At 52.2% G+C, this 15,982-nt stretch overlaps 1 protein-coding gene across 1 annotated transcript in view; it reads left to right on the top strand.

The window, feature by feature from the left end:
- The first annotated feature begins 2,721 nt into the window (after positions 1–2,721).
- Positions 2,722–15,982, top strand: part of LOC147663379 (E3 ubiquitin-protein ligase TRIM39-like) — a 209,826-nt gene continuing 196,565 nt past the window's right edge. Inside the window, exon 1 of the mRNA XM_086950483.1 lies at positions 2,722–3,176. Within this exon, the coding sequence (XP_086806609.1) occupies positions 2,766–3,176 (411 nt within the window). The 5' untranslated portion in view covers positions 2,722–2,765. The remainder of the gene's footprint in view (positions 3,177–15,982) is intronic.

Here is a 15,982-nt window from a genome sequence, read left to right as displayed (position 1 = left end):
TGCCCTCACTCACAGAACAGGTACATAAGGACATCACCAGTCTAAGCTTACCACTTACAGCGCAGGTACATCAGGGCATAACCAGTGCAGGCTGCCCTTACTCACAGAAAAGGTACATAAGGACATCACCCGTCTAAGCTGACCACTTACAGCGCAGGTACATCAGGGCATAAGCAGTGCAGGCTGCCCCTACTCACAGAACAGGTACATAAGGACATCACCAGTCTAAGCTTACCACTTACAGCGGAGGTACATCAGGGCATCAGCAGTGCAGGCTGCCCTCACTCACAGAACAGGTACATAAGGACATCACCCGTCTAAGCTTACCACTTACAGCGCAGGTACATCAGGGCATAAGCAGTACAGGCTGCCCTTACTCACAGAACAGGTACATAAGGACATCACCAGTCTAAGCTTACCACTTACAGCGGAGGTACATCAGGGCATCAGCAGTACAGGCTGCCCTCACTCACAGAACAGGTACATAAGGATATGACCAGGCTAAGCTTACCACTAAAAGCGCAGGTACATCAGGGCATAAGCAGTACAGGCTGCCCTTACTCACAGAAAAGGTACATCAGGGGATCAGAGTCTAACCATGTCTCTCACAGAACAGGTCAATCAGGGCATCAGCCGAAAGGGGGTTGGGAGCACACTGCCTCACAGTCCCAGCACAGTTTGCCCCTTTGCATCCTGGTAAATGCAGTACACAGTTGAAACCTACTTCAAAATTAGCCTGAGTGTTTCACCAAAGTTGAGCAGACATTGCTGTATATCTCTAGACACGTGGTTCTGGGTTGAGCCCGTCTTCAGTAGAGAGCAGCAGTATTAGAGAGCAAAAAAAAACCTGTGCAAGCTTCCCTCGCTCACAGATCAAGAACTTCAGAACATCATCAGTGCACGCTTACCTCACAGGACAGGTTCATCAGGGCATCCACTGTGCAAGCTTCCTGCATTCACAGAACAGGTACATCGGGCCATCAGCAGTGTAAGCTTCCTTTACACACAGAACATGTACATCAACAGTGCAAGGTTCCCTCACTCAAGGAACAGGTACAGCAGTGCATCAGCTGTGCATCAGCAGTGCAAGCTTACCTTACTCACAAAATAGGTACATCAGGCCATCAGCAGTTTAAGCTTGCCTCTCATGGAACATGTACATGAGGGCATGAACAGTGCAAGCTTCCCTTATTAGTAGAATAGGTACCTCAGGGCATCAGCAGTATAAGCCTGACCCTCTCAGAGCAGGCATGTTAGGCATCAGCAGTGATGGCTTCCCTCACTCACAGAGTAGGTACATCTGGTGATCAGCGTCTAAGCTTGTCTCTCACAGAAGAGATAAATCATGTCATCATCAGTGTAAGCTTCCCTCACTTAAAGAACAGTTACAGAGGGACATCAGCAGTGCAAGCTTCCCCCTCACAACACGTTGCAACATGGTAGCAGCAGTACAAGTTTTCCTATCTCAAAACAGTTACAGCAGGTCATCAGCAGTGCAGGCTTCCCTCACTTACAAAATATGTATATTAGGGCATCAGCAGTGCAAGCTTCAATCACTCACAGAAAAGGTACATCAGGGCATCAGCAATGCAAGCTTCCCTCACTCACAGAGCAGGCACATGAGGGCATCAACAGTGCAAGCTTCCCCCGCACACAGAACAGGTACATCAGGGCATCAAGAATGCAATCTTTCCTCACTCACTGAGCAGGTACATCGGGGCATCAGCAGTGCAAGCTTCCCTCACTCACAGAACAGGTACAGCGCAGGCAATAGTATTGTACAGAACAGACACTAACAGGCAGCAATATATTCTTCCCTTACACACAAAACTACTAGTTTACCGGCCAGACCAGCAATGTTATGGTAAGCCAGTAAAAACATTGAGAAACGAACAAAAGTTGGTATTTTTCAGCCTTTGAAACAAACATTAAAATACAAATACAGGAAGAAAGCACTTTAGAAAGTATTTTAGAAACGTTTATGAGATTCCTGAAAGATTTTAAAAAGCGAACTTGCGGAATTGGCAAAAATAACACAGAGGATTTTACAGACACTCATCTACACGCTCCAGTTTCTACACCTACAGATTCTGGAAATATAACCACATGACGCGTAAATGGCGTCGACTCCAGAGGTAAATCACAGGCAGGAGAGGAGGCAGTTCTCTGCTCTGTGCCTGTAACATGCACCCGGAAGTCCCAGCGCCGCCAGAGAGGGACAGACGCATAGACACACCCACTGCACACAGAGAGGGACAGACGCACAGATACATTCACTGCACACAGAGAGGGACAGACGCACAGACACATCCACTGCACAGAGGGCCAGACGCACAGACACACTCACTGCACACAGAGAGGGGCAGACGCACAGACACACCCACTGCACACAGGGAGGGACAGACGCACAGACACACCCACTGCACACAGGTAGGGACAGACGCACAGACACACCCACTGCACACAGAGAGGGACAGTCGCAGACACACCCACTGCACACAGGGAGGGACAGACGCACAGGCACACCCACTGCACACAGAGAGGGACAGACGCACAGACACATCCACTGCACACAGGGAGGGACAGACGCACAGACACACCCACTGCACACAGAGAGGGACCGACGCACAGACACACCCACTGCACACAGGGAGGGACAGACGCACAGACACGCCCACTGCACACAGAGAGGGACAGACGCACAGACACACCCACTCCATAAAGAGAGAAACCAAACTTACCTTCCCTTCCTGCGTTTCTGCATCATGGCGGCGGCAGCTCAGCTCGGGAACCTCCAGGAAGAGGCCGCTTGTTGCATCTGTTTGGAATATTTCACTGATCCGGTGTCCATAGAGTGTGGACACAACTTCTGCCGCTCCTGCATCACTCATTGCTGGAAGGGAAGAGACGGAAACTTCCCCTGTCCACAGTGCAGGGAAGTATCTGGGAAAAGCGTCCGGCCCAACAGACAGCTGGGGAACATGGTGGAAATGTTAAAAGAGTTCCATCTGCCCCCCGTGAAGCCCCCGGGGGAGAATCTGTGCGAGAAACATAACCAGGCACTGCTGCTGTTCTGTGCAGAGGATCAGAGGATGATCTGTTTGGTGTGCCGGGAGTCCAAGGAGCACAAAACTCACTCGGCAAGTCCAATAGAGGAGGCTGCCGAGGAGCACAAGGTATGTGCGATGGCATTCGTGGATTCTAAAGTCCCGCTGTGAGCTCCGTTGAGGAACCTGCTGCAGAAGAGCACAAGGGGCGCGTGTGTGTGTGTGTGTGTGGGGGGGGGGGGGGGGGGCGTGTATGTGGGGGGGTGGCAAGTGAAGGAGGTCACAGGGTTTGTCTGTGGAAATTCAGGGATCACAAATCCCTCTGTGAGCCCCATCAGGGGGGGCAGCCTGAGAGCGGGAGCTCTGTGTGACAGTGTTCAGAGGTGACAAGTCATGCAGCGCACCCCATACAGGAAGCTGCAGAAGAGCACAAGGGGTGTGTGTGGGTGATCAGGATTCACCAGTGAATACACTACTGGAGGCTCATAGAAGATGCAGTGTGTCTGGGTGTTCAGGGTTCAAAGGCCCCCTGCGGGTCCCACATAAATTGTATTGAATTGCAATTGTATAGCGCTTACTACCTCTGACGAGGCGTCAAAGCGCTTTTTTAGCGGTAGCACGCAACTCCGCATCCCATAAAGGATTAGTGTTGAATTAGTAAAGTGAAATATGAAAAGTAGTTTGAGTGGTGGGTAGGTTAGTCAGTTATTTGGACTCAGAAGGATAGCGGAGGGATAGAAGAGGGGAAAAGGTTTGCATTTATATAGCGCTTGTTACCCCTGATGGGGTGTTGAAGCGCTTTTTTAGCGGTAGCACGCTACTCCGCATCCCATAAAGGATTAGTGTTGAAATATGAAAAGTAGTTTGAGTGGTGGGTAGGTTAGTCAGTTATTTGGACTCAGAAGGATAGAGGGATACAAGAGGGGAAAAGGTTTGCATTTATATAGCGCTTGCTTCCCCTGATGGGGTGTTGAAGCGCTTTTTTGACGAGTAGCACGATTTTGAAACCATATTAAGAAATTGGGGAAAAATACATAAAAATACATTTAGTTTGTATGCTCCCAAAGAAAAAAGGAATATAAAAAGGAAACGCTCATCAGACGTGCAGAACGTGAGGAGAAAACATGGCATTGCATGAATACAGCGAAGAGAGATGAAGTATAGGAGTACCAAGCATCTTTAACTTAGATGAAAAGGGGTTGATTTGTTGTGTACGGATTGGAGAAGGAAGAATAGGAATAAATCACATAAGAATGAGGAAAAAATGGAAAAAGTGATGAGAGGAGATGGCCAAGGCGAAGCCAGAAGCCAGAGTGAAGGAAGGAGTATTTTTTAAGTGATTAAAAGCAAGCTGTCAGGCTCCATTGGAGACGCGGGACACACAGGTTCAATGGACCTCAGTTGAGGGGGGTTGAGTCTGTTCCCTCATGTGTCCTGGGGCTGACCTATTAGGACTTGGGAGAGCGAACATTGGTGCACCCCGTTGGCGCTTGCCTCGCAGGGCAGCAGGGCAGGCAGCCTAGGCTTACCAGGGAGGTGGAGGAGGGAGAGAGACTCCAAGGCTTACCAGGGAGGAGGAGGGAGAGAGACTCCAATGCTTACCAGGGAGGAGGAGGAGGGAGAGAGACCCCAAGGCTTACCCAGGGAGGCGGAGGAGGGAGAGAGACCCCAAGGCTTACCAGGGAGGAGGAGGGAGAGAGACTCCAATGCTTACCAGGGAGGCGGAGGAGGGAGAGAGACCCCAAGGCTTACCAGGGAGGAGGAGGGAGAGAGACTCCAATGCTTACCAGGGAGGCGGAGGAGGGAGAGAGACCCCAAGGCTTACCAGGGAGGCGGAGGAGGGAGAGAGACCCCAAGGCTTACCCAGGGAGGCGGAGGAGGGAGAGAGACCCCAAGGCTTACCAGGGAGGAGGAGGGAGAGAGACTCCAATGCTTACCAGGGAGGCGGAGGAGGGAGAGAGACCCCAAGGCTTACCAGGGAGGCGGAGAAGGGAGAGAGATCCCAAGGCTTACCCAGGGAGGCGGAGGAGGGAGAGACTCCAAGGCTTACCCAGGGAGGTGGAGGAGGGAGAGAGACTACAAGGCTCACCAGGGGTGGAGGGAGAGAGACTCCAAGGCTCACCAGGGGTGGAGGGAGAGAGACTCCAAGGCTCACCAGGGGTGGAGGGAGAGAGACTCCAAGGCTTACCAGGGAGGTGGAGGAGGGAGAGAGACTCAAAGGCTTACCAGGGAGGTGGAGGGAGAGAGTCCAAGGCTTACCCAGGGAGGTGGAGGAGGGAGAGTGACTCCAAGGCTTACCAGGGAGGTGGAGGAGGGAGAGAGACTCCAAGGCTTACCAGGGAGGTGGAGGGAGAGAGACTTCAAGGCTTACCCAGTCAGGTGGAGGAGGGAGAGAGACTCCAAGGCTTACCAGGGAGGTGGAGGAGGGAGAGAGACTCCAAGGCTTACCCAGGGAGGTGGAGGAGGGAGAGAGACTCCGAAGCTTACCCAGGGAAGTGGAGGAGGGAGAGAGACTCCAAGGCTTACCCAGGGAGGGGGAGGAGGGAGAGAGACTCCGAAGCTTACCCAGGGAGGTGGAGGAGGTAGAGAGACTCCAAGGCTTTCCCAGGGAGGTGGAGGAGGGAGAGAGACTCCAAGGCTTACCCAGGGAGGTGGAGGAGGGAGAGAGACTCCACCAGGGAGGTGGAGGAGGGAGAGAGACTCCACCAGGGAGGTGGAGGAGGGAGAGAGACTCCACCAGGGAGGTGGAGGAGGGAGGTGGAGGAGGGAGAGAGACTCCACCAGGGAGGTGGAGGAGGGAGAGAGACTCCACCAGGGAGGTGGAGGAGGGAGAGAGACTCCACCAGGGAGGTAGAGGAGGGAGAGAGACTCCACCAGGGAGGTGGTGGAGGGAGAGAGACTCCACCAGGGAGGTGGTGGAGGGAGAGAGACTCCACCAGGGAGGTGGTGGAGGGAGAGAGACTCCACCAGGGAGGTGGTGGAGGGAGAGAGACTCCACCAGGGAGGTGGTGGAGGGAGAGAGACTCCACCAGGGAGGTGGTGGAGGGAGAGAGACTACAAGGCTTACCAGGGAGGCGGAGGAGGGAGAGAGACCCCAAGGCTTACCAGGGAGGTGGAGGAGGGAGAGAGACCCCAAGGCTTACCAGGGAGGCGGAGGAGGGAGAGACCCCAAGGCTTACCAGGGAGGTGGAGGAGGGAGAGAGACTCCTACCAGAGTCTAACCAAACACGGCCCAATAAATCAACTGCTCAGACAGTGCTTTGTGTCAGGAAACACCCTTTAATCTATGTCAACATCATGTGCTACACAAATGCAGGGTTAATAATACAAAAATACTGTAAATCGTTCTGGGAAAATAAGAAAGCCAGTATCGGTGATCGAGTGATCCAGCCCTGGTCCAAGGCTCTGCAGGAAGAGGCCTGTCCGCTCAGTTTCCTTTCGCCAAACTGTGCCTTTCTTTAGAACGAGAAGATGAAAGACAGGTCAACAGTCACCCACGTCACTTCCGGGTCACTAGGCCTACGCTGGCACGTTTACGTCCTGGGGGCTTGTGTGAGTGAGTCGCCTCAAGACCCAGATGGGGGCTGCAGTGGACATAAAGCAGGCATGGGCTCGCCAGGACCACTTGCAGTCCCACTCTCACCTTCAAACAAAGCCGGGCATGAACCCTTTCAACAGAGAGCTCCATGCATTTCAAGGGGTGCCACTCACCGGACCTGGAGAGAACCCCTAAGAGCTCAGTGGGAAGCCCTGGAGCAGTGACTCGGGAGCTCAGTCCACATTAGATGCTGGTGTATCTATTCCCTCAGCACACCTGACTGGAGAGAACCCCTCAGAGCTCAGTGGGAAGCCCTGGAGCAGTGACTCGGGAGCTCAGTCCACATTAGATGCTGGTGTATCTATTCCCTCAGCACACCAGACCTGGAGAGAACCTCTCAGAGCTCAGTAGGAAGCCCTGGAGCAGTGACTCAGGAGCTCAGTCCACATTAGATGCTGGTGTATCTATTCCCTCAGCACACCAGACCTGGAGAGAACCTCTCAGAGCTCAGCAGGAAGCCCTGGAGCAGTGACTCTGAGTCTCAGTCCACATTAGATGCTGGTTTGTGTATTCCCTCAGCACACTAGACCTGGAGAGAACCTCTCAGAGCTCAGGAGGAAGCCCTGGAGCAGTGACTCAGGAGCTCAGTCTACATTAGATGCTGGTTTATGTATTCCCTCAGCACACCAGCCCTGGAGAGAACCCCTCAGAGCTCAGTAGGAAGCCCTGGAGCAGTGACTCAGGAGCTCAGTCCACATTAGATGCTGGTGTATGTATTCCCTCAGCACACCTGACCTAGAGAGAACCTCTCCGAGCTCAGTAGGAAGCCCTGGAGCAGCACTAGTGAAGTAGTGTGGCTCACTGGTTAGAGGCGGCAGACCCGAGAGCAGAGGACGGCCCGGGACCAGGCTTCGATTCCCGGCGCGGCAGGTTTCTGGACCAGGGTCAGCGGACTCGATAATTCTCTCGCCTCGGTGCCCACTCTGATCAGCGATCACACTCGGCAACTCTGGGCAGTAGCTTGCCTCATCTTCACTAACGGCCCCACCAGACCGCAGGGGATGCCTGGTCTCACCCTGGAGATACCCATTAAGGGACCATCTCTGAGGGAAGCCAGGAAGGGTTTCGCAGCGGTCGAAGCGCTTTGGGACCCTCCGGGTAAGTAGTGCGCTATATAAATGCCTATACATTTACATTTACATTACTCAGGAGCTCAGTCCACATTAGATGCTGGTTTATGTATTCCCTCAGCACACCTGACTGTAGAGAACCTCTCAGAGCTCATAGGAAGCCCTGGAGCAGTGACTCAGGAGCTCAGTCCACATTAGATGCTGGTGTATCTATTCCCTCAGCACACCTGACTGTAGAGAACCTCTCAGAGCTCATAGGAAGCCCTGGAGCAGTGACTCAGGAGCTCAGTCCACATTAGATGCTGGTTTATGTATTCCCTCCGCACACCTGACCTGGAGAAAACCTCTCAGAGCTCAGTAGGAAGCCCTGGAGCAGTGACTCAGGAGCTCAGTCCACATTAGATGCAGGTGTATCTATTCCCTCAGCACACCTGACCTGGAGAGAACCCCTTAGAGCTCATAGGAAGCCCCGGAGCAGTGACTCAGGAGCTCAGTCCACATTAGATGCTGGTGTATCTATTCCCTCAGCACACCAGACCTGGAGAGAACCTCTCAGAGCTCATAGGAAGCCCTGGAGCAGTGACTCAGGAGCTCAGTCCACATTAGATGCTGGTGTATCTATTCCCTCAGAACACCTGACCTGGAGAGAACCTCTCAGAGCTCATAGGAAGCCCTGGAGCAGTGACTCAGGAGCTCAGTCCTCATTAGATGCTGGTGTATCTATTCCCTCAGCACACCTGACTGGAGAGAACCTCTCAGACCTCATAGGACGCCCTGGAGCAGTGACTGAGGCTCAGTCCACATTAGATGCTGGTGTATCTATTCCCTCAGCACACCAGACCTGGAGAGAACCCCTCAGAGCTCAGTAGGAAGCCCTGGAGCAGTGACTCAGGAGCTCAGTCCACAGTAGATGCTGGTGTATCTATTCCCTCAGCACACCAGACCTGGAGAGAACCTCTCAGGGCTCAGTAGGAAGCCCTGGAGCAGTGACTCAGGAGCTCAGTCCACATTAGATGCTGGTGTATCTATTCCCTCAGCACACCTGACCTGGAGAGAACCCCTCAGAGCTCATAGGAAGCCCTGGAGCAGTGACTCAGGAGCTCAGTCCACATTAGATGCTGGTGTATCTATTCCCTCAGCACACCAGACTGGAGAGAACCTCTCTGAGCTCATCGGAAGCCCTGGAGCAGTGACTCAGGAGCTCAGTCCACATTAGATGCTGGTGTATCTATTCCCTCAGCACACCAGACCTGGAGAGAACCTTTCAGAGCTCAGCAGGAAGCCCTGGAGCAGTGACTCAGGAGCTCAGTCCACATTAGATGCTTGTGTATCTATTCCCTCAGCACACCAGACCTGGAGAGAACCCCTCAGAGCTCAGTAGGAAGCCCTGGAGCAGTGACTCAGGAGCTCAGTCCACATTAGATGCTGGTGTATCTATTCCCTCAGCACACCTGGCCTGGAGAGAACCTCTCAGACCTCATAGGAAGCCCTGGAGCAGTGACTCAGGAGCTCAGTCCAGATTAGATGCTGGTGTATGTATTCCCTCAGCACACCTGACTGGAGAGAACCTCTCAGAGCTCAGTAGGAAGCCCTGGAGCAGTGACTCAGGAGCTCAGTCCACATTAGATGCTGGTGTATCTATTCCCTCAGCACACCTGACTGGAGAGAACCTCTCAGAGCTCAGTAGGAAGCCCTGGAGCAGTGACTCAGGAGCTCAGTCCACATTAGATGCTGGTGTATATATTCCCTCAGCACATCAGACCTGGAGAGAACCTCTCAGAGCTCATAGGAAGCCCTGGAGCAGTGACGCAGGAGCTCAGTCCACATTAGATGCTGGTGTATCTATTCCCTCAGCACACCTGACCTGGAGAGAACCCCTCAGACCTCATAGGAAGCCCTGGAGCAGTGACTCTGGAGCTCAGTCCACATTAGATGCTGGTTTATGTATTCCCTCAGCACACCTGACTGGAGAGAACCTCTCAGAGCTCAGTAGGAAGCCCTGGAGCAGTGACTCAGGAGCTCAGTCCACATTAGATGCTGGTGTATATATTCCCTCAGCACACCTGGCCTGGAGAGAACCTCTCAGACCTCATAGGAAGCCCTGGAGCAGTGACTCAGGAGCTCAGTCCACATTAGATGCTGGTTTATGTATTCCCTCAGCACACCTGACTGGAGAGAACCTCTCAGAGCTCAGTAGGAAGCCCTGGAGCAGTGACTCAGGAGCTCAGTCCACATTAGATGCTGGTTTATGTATTCCCTCAGCACACCTGACCTCAAGAGAACCTCTCAGAGCTCAGTAGGAAGCCCTGGAGCAGTGACTCAGGAGCTCAGTCCACATTAGATGCTGGTTTATGTATTCCCTCAGCTCACCAGACCTGGAGAGAACCCCTCAGAGCTCATAGGAAGCCCTGGAGCAGTGACTCAGGAGCTCAGTCCACATTAGATGCTGGTGTATCTATTCCCTCAGTACACCTGACCTGGAGAGAACCTCTCAGAGCTGATAGGAATCCCCGGAGCAGTGACGCAGGAGCTCAGTCCACAGTAGATGCTGGTGTATCTATTCCCTCAGCACACCTGACCAGGAGAGAACCTCTCAGAGCTCATAGGAAGCCCTGGAGCAGTGACTCAGGAGCTCAGTCCACAGTAGATGCTGGTGTATCTATTCCCTCAGCACACCTGACCTGGAGAGAACCTCTTCAGAGCTCCTAGGAAGCCCTGGAGCAGTGACGCAGGAGCTCAGTCCACATTAGATGCTGGTATATCTATTCCCTCAGCACACCTGACCTGGAGAGAACCTCTTCAGAGCTCCTAGGAAGCCCTGGAGCAGTGACGCAGGAGCTCAGTCCACATTAGATGCTGGTGTATCTATTCCCTCAGCACACCTGACCTGGAGAGAACCTCTCAGAGCTCATAGGAAGCCCCGGAGCAGTGACTCAGGAGCTCAGTCCACATTAGATGCTGGTTTATGTATTCCCTCAGCTCACCTGACTGTAGAGAACCTCTCAGAGCTCATAGGAAGCCATGGAGCAGTGACTCAGGAGCTCAGTCCACATTAGATGCTGGTGTATCTATTTCCTCAGCTCAGTGCTGTGCCTGGCTTGAGGGTGTTCTGACACCTTGTGTATCAATCTACAGACACTGAAGCCACACTCTCCTGCCAAGTCTCAGCAGGAAGGCTGGAGTATTTTATTCAGAGAATCCCACAATGGAGAAGAAAGGGGAGAGAAGTCTTTCAGCCGTGCATGGATGTTCATGATTCACAAGTGAATACAATACTGGAGTCTCCAAAAGATGCAATATCTGGGTGTTCAGGGATCAAAGACACCCTGTGGGTCCCACATAAATGGTTGTCCAATCGCACAAGGTATGGGAGTTGGATTTCAGAGCAATACACAGCATTTAAATCAGCTTTTAGGGATCACAGGTTAGTCGCACCTCCTAGAAGAGGGCAAGGGACCTCTGTGATCACTCAGGGATCACTGTTCACCCTGTGGGTCTCTGCGGGTCCCTGAAGGGACCTCTCTGATCATTCAGGGATCACAGTTCACTCTTTGGGTCTCTGCGGGTCCCTGAAGGGACCTCTCTGATCATTCAGGGATCACCGTTCACTCTGTGGGTCCCTGAAGGGACCTCTCTGATCATTCAGGGATCACAGTTCACTCTGTGGGTCTCTGCGGGTCCCTGAAGGGACCTCTCTGATCATTCAGGGATCACCGTTCACTCTGTGGGTCCCTGAAGGGACCTCTGTGATCATTCAGGGATCACTGTTCACTCTGTGGGTCTCCGCGGGTCCCTGAAGGGACCTTTGTGATCAGTCAGGGATCACAGTTCACTCTGTGGGTCTCTGCGGGTCCCTGAAGGGACCTCTGTGATCATTCAGGGATCACCGTTCACTCTATGGGTCCCTGCGGGTCCCTGAAGGGACATCTGTGATCACTCAGGGATCACCGTTCACTCTGTGGGTCTCCGTGGGTCCCTGAAGGGACCTCTGATCACTCAGGGATCACCATTTACTCTGTGGGTCTCCGTGGGTCCCTGAAGGGACCTCTGATCACTCAGGGATCACCGTTCCCTCTGTGGGTCTCCGCTGGTCCCTGAAGGGACCTCTGTGATCATTCAGGGATCACAGTTCACTCTGTGGGTCTCCATGGATCCCTGGAGAAGGGACCTCTGTGATCATTCGGGGATCACATTTCACTCTGTGGGTCTCCATGGATCCCTGGAGAAGGGACCTCTGTGATCACTCAGGGATCACCGTTCACTCTGTGGGTCTCTGCGGGTTCCTGAAGGGACCTCTCTGATCATTCAGGGATCACTGTTCACTCTGTGGGTCTCCGCGGGTCCCTGAAGGGACCTCTGTGATCACTCAGGGATCACCGTTCACTTTGTGGGTCTCCACGGGTCCCTGAAGGGACCTCTATGATCACTCAGGGATCACTGTTCGCTCTCTGGCTCTCCGTGGGTCCCTGAAGGGACCTCTGATCACTCAGGGATCACCGTTCCCTCTGTGGGTCTCCGCTGGTCCCTGAAGGGACCTCTGTGATCATTCAGGGATCACAGTTCACTCTGTGGGTCTCCATGGATCCCTGGAGAAGGGACCTCTGTGATCACTCGGGGAACACAGTTCCCTCTGTGGGTCTCCATGGATCCCTGGAGAAGGGACCTCTGTGATCATTCAGGGATCACATTTCACTCTGTGGGTCTCCATGGATCCCTGGAGAAGGGACCTCTGTGATCACTCAGGGATCACCGTTCACTCTGTGGGTCTCTGCGGGTTCCTGAAGGGACCTCTCTGATCATTCAGGGATCACTGTTCACTCTGTGGGTCTCCGCGGGTCCCTGAAGGGACCTCTGTGATCATTCAGGGATCAACGTTCACTCTGTGGGTCTCTGTGGGTCCCTGAAGGGACCTCTGTGATCACTCAGGGATCACCGTTCACTCTGTGGGTCTCCGCGGGTCCCTGAAGGGACCTCTGTGATCACTCGGGGATCACCGTTCACTTTGTGGGTCTCCACGGGTCCTTGAAGGGACCTCTATGATCACTCAGGGATCACTGTTCGCTCTCTGGGTCTCCACGGGTCCCTGAAGGGACCTCTGTGATCATTCAGGGGTCACCGTTCACTCTGTAGGTCTCCATGGGTCCCTGAAGGGACCTCTGTGATCATTCGGGGATCACAGCTCACTCTGTGGGTCTCCGGGGGTCCCTGGAGAAGGGACCTCTGTGATCATTCCGGGATCACAGTTCACTCTGTGGGTCTCCGCGGGTCCCTGAAGGGACCTCTGTGATCATTCAGGGATCACCGTTCCCTCTGTGGGTCTCCGCGGGTCCCTGAAGGGACCTCTGTGATCATTCAGGGATCACCGTTCACTCTGTGGGTCTCCGCGGGTCTCTGAAGGGACCTCTGTGATCACTCAGGGATCACGTTCGCTCTGTGGGTCTCCGCGGGTCTCTGAAGGGACCTCTGATCACTCAGGGATCACCGTTCGCTCTGTGGGTCTCCGCGGGTCTCTGAAGGGACCTCTCTGATCATTCAGGGATCACAGTTTGCTCTCTGGGCCTCCGCGGGTCCCTGGTGAAGGCTGCCCATGCGCATTAGGTAAGTTTGTTAGTTGTAAGTGAGTTTCCAAGTGTGACCATGTAAAAAACTGCAGAGGATCGCACTGGGTGTCTGTCAGAGCCCCGAGGTTTTCACCTCGCACCACATAAGCAGCTGCAGATAATCAGAAGTCCTATGTATGTGGGTGTTTTGGGATACCACCATATACTGAAAGGGTTTAATGGTTAAAGCAGTGTGTAGCGCCTGGGCTCTCACATTTGTCGGTGATAGAAGACTTGGGGGCATATTTACAAGGGCATTGCACCGCAGGAACATCACTTTTAATGACAATCATGTGGCTCAATGCCCTGCTCCATATTTACAAGGTGGCCTTAAGCCACTTAACGTGGCTTAACATCACCTTGTAAATATGCCCTTTACCGCAGCAGTTCGCAGCAAAAGGAGGGGCTATGGGTGTTGCTGTGGGTGTTCCACCACAAAACCCATTGCTTTTTGACACTTCCCCTTAATTACAACGGAGGCGTAATCATGGGGCAGCACCAAAAATAAGACCAGGGAAAACCTGGTTTTAAACAGGTGCAACGAGGAGAAATGATTCATTTCTCCTCGTTTTTGCTGTTTCCATGTTTGCTGCATTCTGCAGCACAGACAGAAACAGGAATTCGCCATTAGTGATTGTTCATGTGCAGAAAGGGTCCCTTCCTGCACATAAACAATCATTAAAAAATTAAGTTTTCCAACTTTTATATGTGCTGCAGTCTTAAGCACACATAGAAATTACTAATCGCCATTAGTGATTGTTTATGTGCAAATGAACCATCATTCCCTGCAACGCAGGCACCCTTGTGGCGCTAGGCAGCAACATTTAGTGCCATCACTAGGGAAATTCAGGAGTGCGCCGCAGACTAATATACTCCTACTGAAAGAGACCCATCTACTCTGCAATAAAGCCCCATGTCTTGCCCGGTTTGTTTATGACACAGTAGATCACTCAGGGTTCACAGGCGGCTGTCCCGGAACAGCCATTCTGGTGCACTGCAGTATCCCCTTCACTCTGTCCAAACTCTGGTCAGATCCAGGGGAACGATACACCATAGCGACAGGTACATTATACAGCAAAACAATAACCATAGGCAGCGTTTACGTCTCTCCCCCTTTAGGACACACTTTAATTGACAAAATCACACCACTGTGGGGAGAACTCCCTGATGGCCTAATAAAACTGGGCATCGACTGGATTGAAGCCATGTCAACCTTGGACCGCCGACGTGAGTCAGGACATAGGCCCCAATCAAGAGAATCCAAACTCCACCAGCTACCACCACACCTGGGTGAAATGCCTGCCATGTTCCTTTCAGCAGTACATGGCTCCCTATCCAGATTTGACTACTTCTTACTATGCAGCCACATACATAGGGCCTCACATGTCTATCCTGCCCAGAGGCCTCTCCGACCCCCCCCGCATCCACTTAGACTCCACATTGGGCAAACAAACCCCCCCCCTTCGGATGATGCATGTCACCCTGGCACCTCGGCGACCCGGGTTACCAAGACGTTCTCCGACAGGCAATTACAGACTACCTAGAACTCTACCTAAAGACTGTCAACAACTCAAGTCATAGGTATCTTCTAACCAAGTTCCGATTGAACAAAATCTATTAATTTCAGGCCGCCCTGGCTGGACCAAGCGTCTGGACCTGGATTTGTGTAAATGTGACGGTTGTTCGATCATGGATACTGTTCACTTTTTGTTTTTTTGTGATTACTTTAAGGACATCAGGAAAAAGTTCATTATCCCTTTGTTAAAGGGGAAAGGGTTTAGGCAAGTTAAGTCCGCTTTATTGCACCTTCAATTACTAGCAGACGTATGGGAAATTTACAATGTAGCTAAATTCTTAACCATAGCAGTGAGACTCAGCAAAAAGATCAACTGGTCCTAGATGATTTACTGTAAATACTGACCATTGTAACCTGAATCAAGATTTAATCTAAATCCTTTTATGTTGCTTTCTTTTTTCAATTATAGAATGACATACATATTGTTGTTTTTAAACTTTGGCATCATGTGCTCCCTTTTTATATTGTATCTTTATGTCATTATGCTGTCTGGTGACCCATGGATCATTTTTATGTGTTCTGTACTTTTATGGTTTTTGTAATTAAACCGAATAAAGTATTTCTTGAACTTGACTATCTAATGTCAAATTTGGGCACTGCCCCGTCCAGTGTTATACTGTGGGAAGCTCTTAAACCCACTGTTCATGGGGTGGACATCAGCTTTCGCGCAGGGAAAAACGCATGCGCCTTGCACAAATAGTAGACCTAGAAAATCCAAAGCTGCAGAGACCTCAGGCCTAATACCGCAATGCAGCCTCCTCCAAGTACAACAACAAACCCATCAACATCTCACTAATGAGATGTATGAGATCTGGTTAGCGGCCCAACATAGGATTTATCAATGGGGTGAAAAATCAAACAAAATGATTCATCGTTTGTGTCAGGTGGCGATGACCCCCGCCTCGGTGCCGGCACAGCGAAACGCGGACAGAGTCCTTTTGTACTACCCGGACACAGTTGCCCAAGGGCCAACTATGCCTTCGTATACGAGCAGAAGTAACTCAAATCGCGCGTGACAATAGGGGAATTTCCAACAGACAGATCACCCAAAAATCTCCCAGACCACCTGCGCGACCAGCTAGATGCCACCA

The sequence above is a fragment of the Lissotriton vulgaris genome, unplaced genomic scaffold (genome assembly GCF_964263255.1).
Source record: "Lissotriton vulgaris unplaced genomic scaffold, aLisVul1.2 SCAFFOLD_1032, whole genome shotgun sequence".
Taxonomy (NCBI): domain Eukaryota; kingdom Metazoa; phylum Chordata; class Amphibia; order Caudata; family Salamandridae; genus Lissotriton; species Lissotriton vulgaris.
The sequence above is the reverse complement of the archived record's forward strand: the minus strand, read 5'-3'. Positions and strand labels throughout refer to the sequence as shown.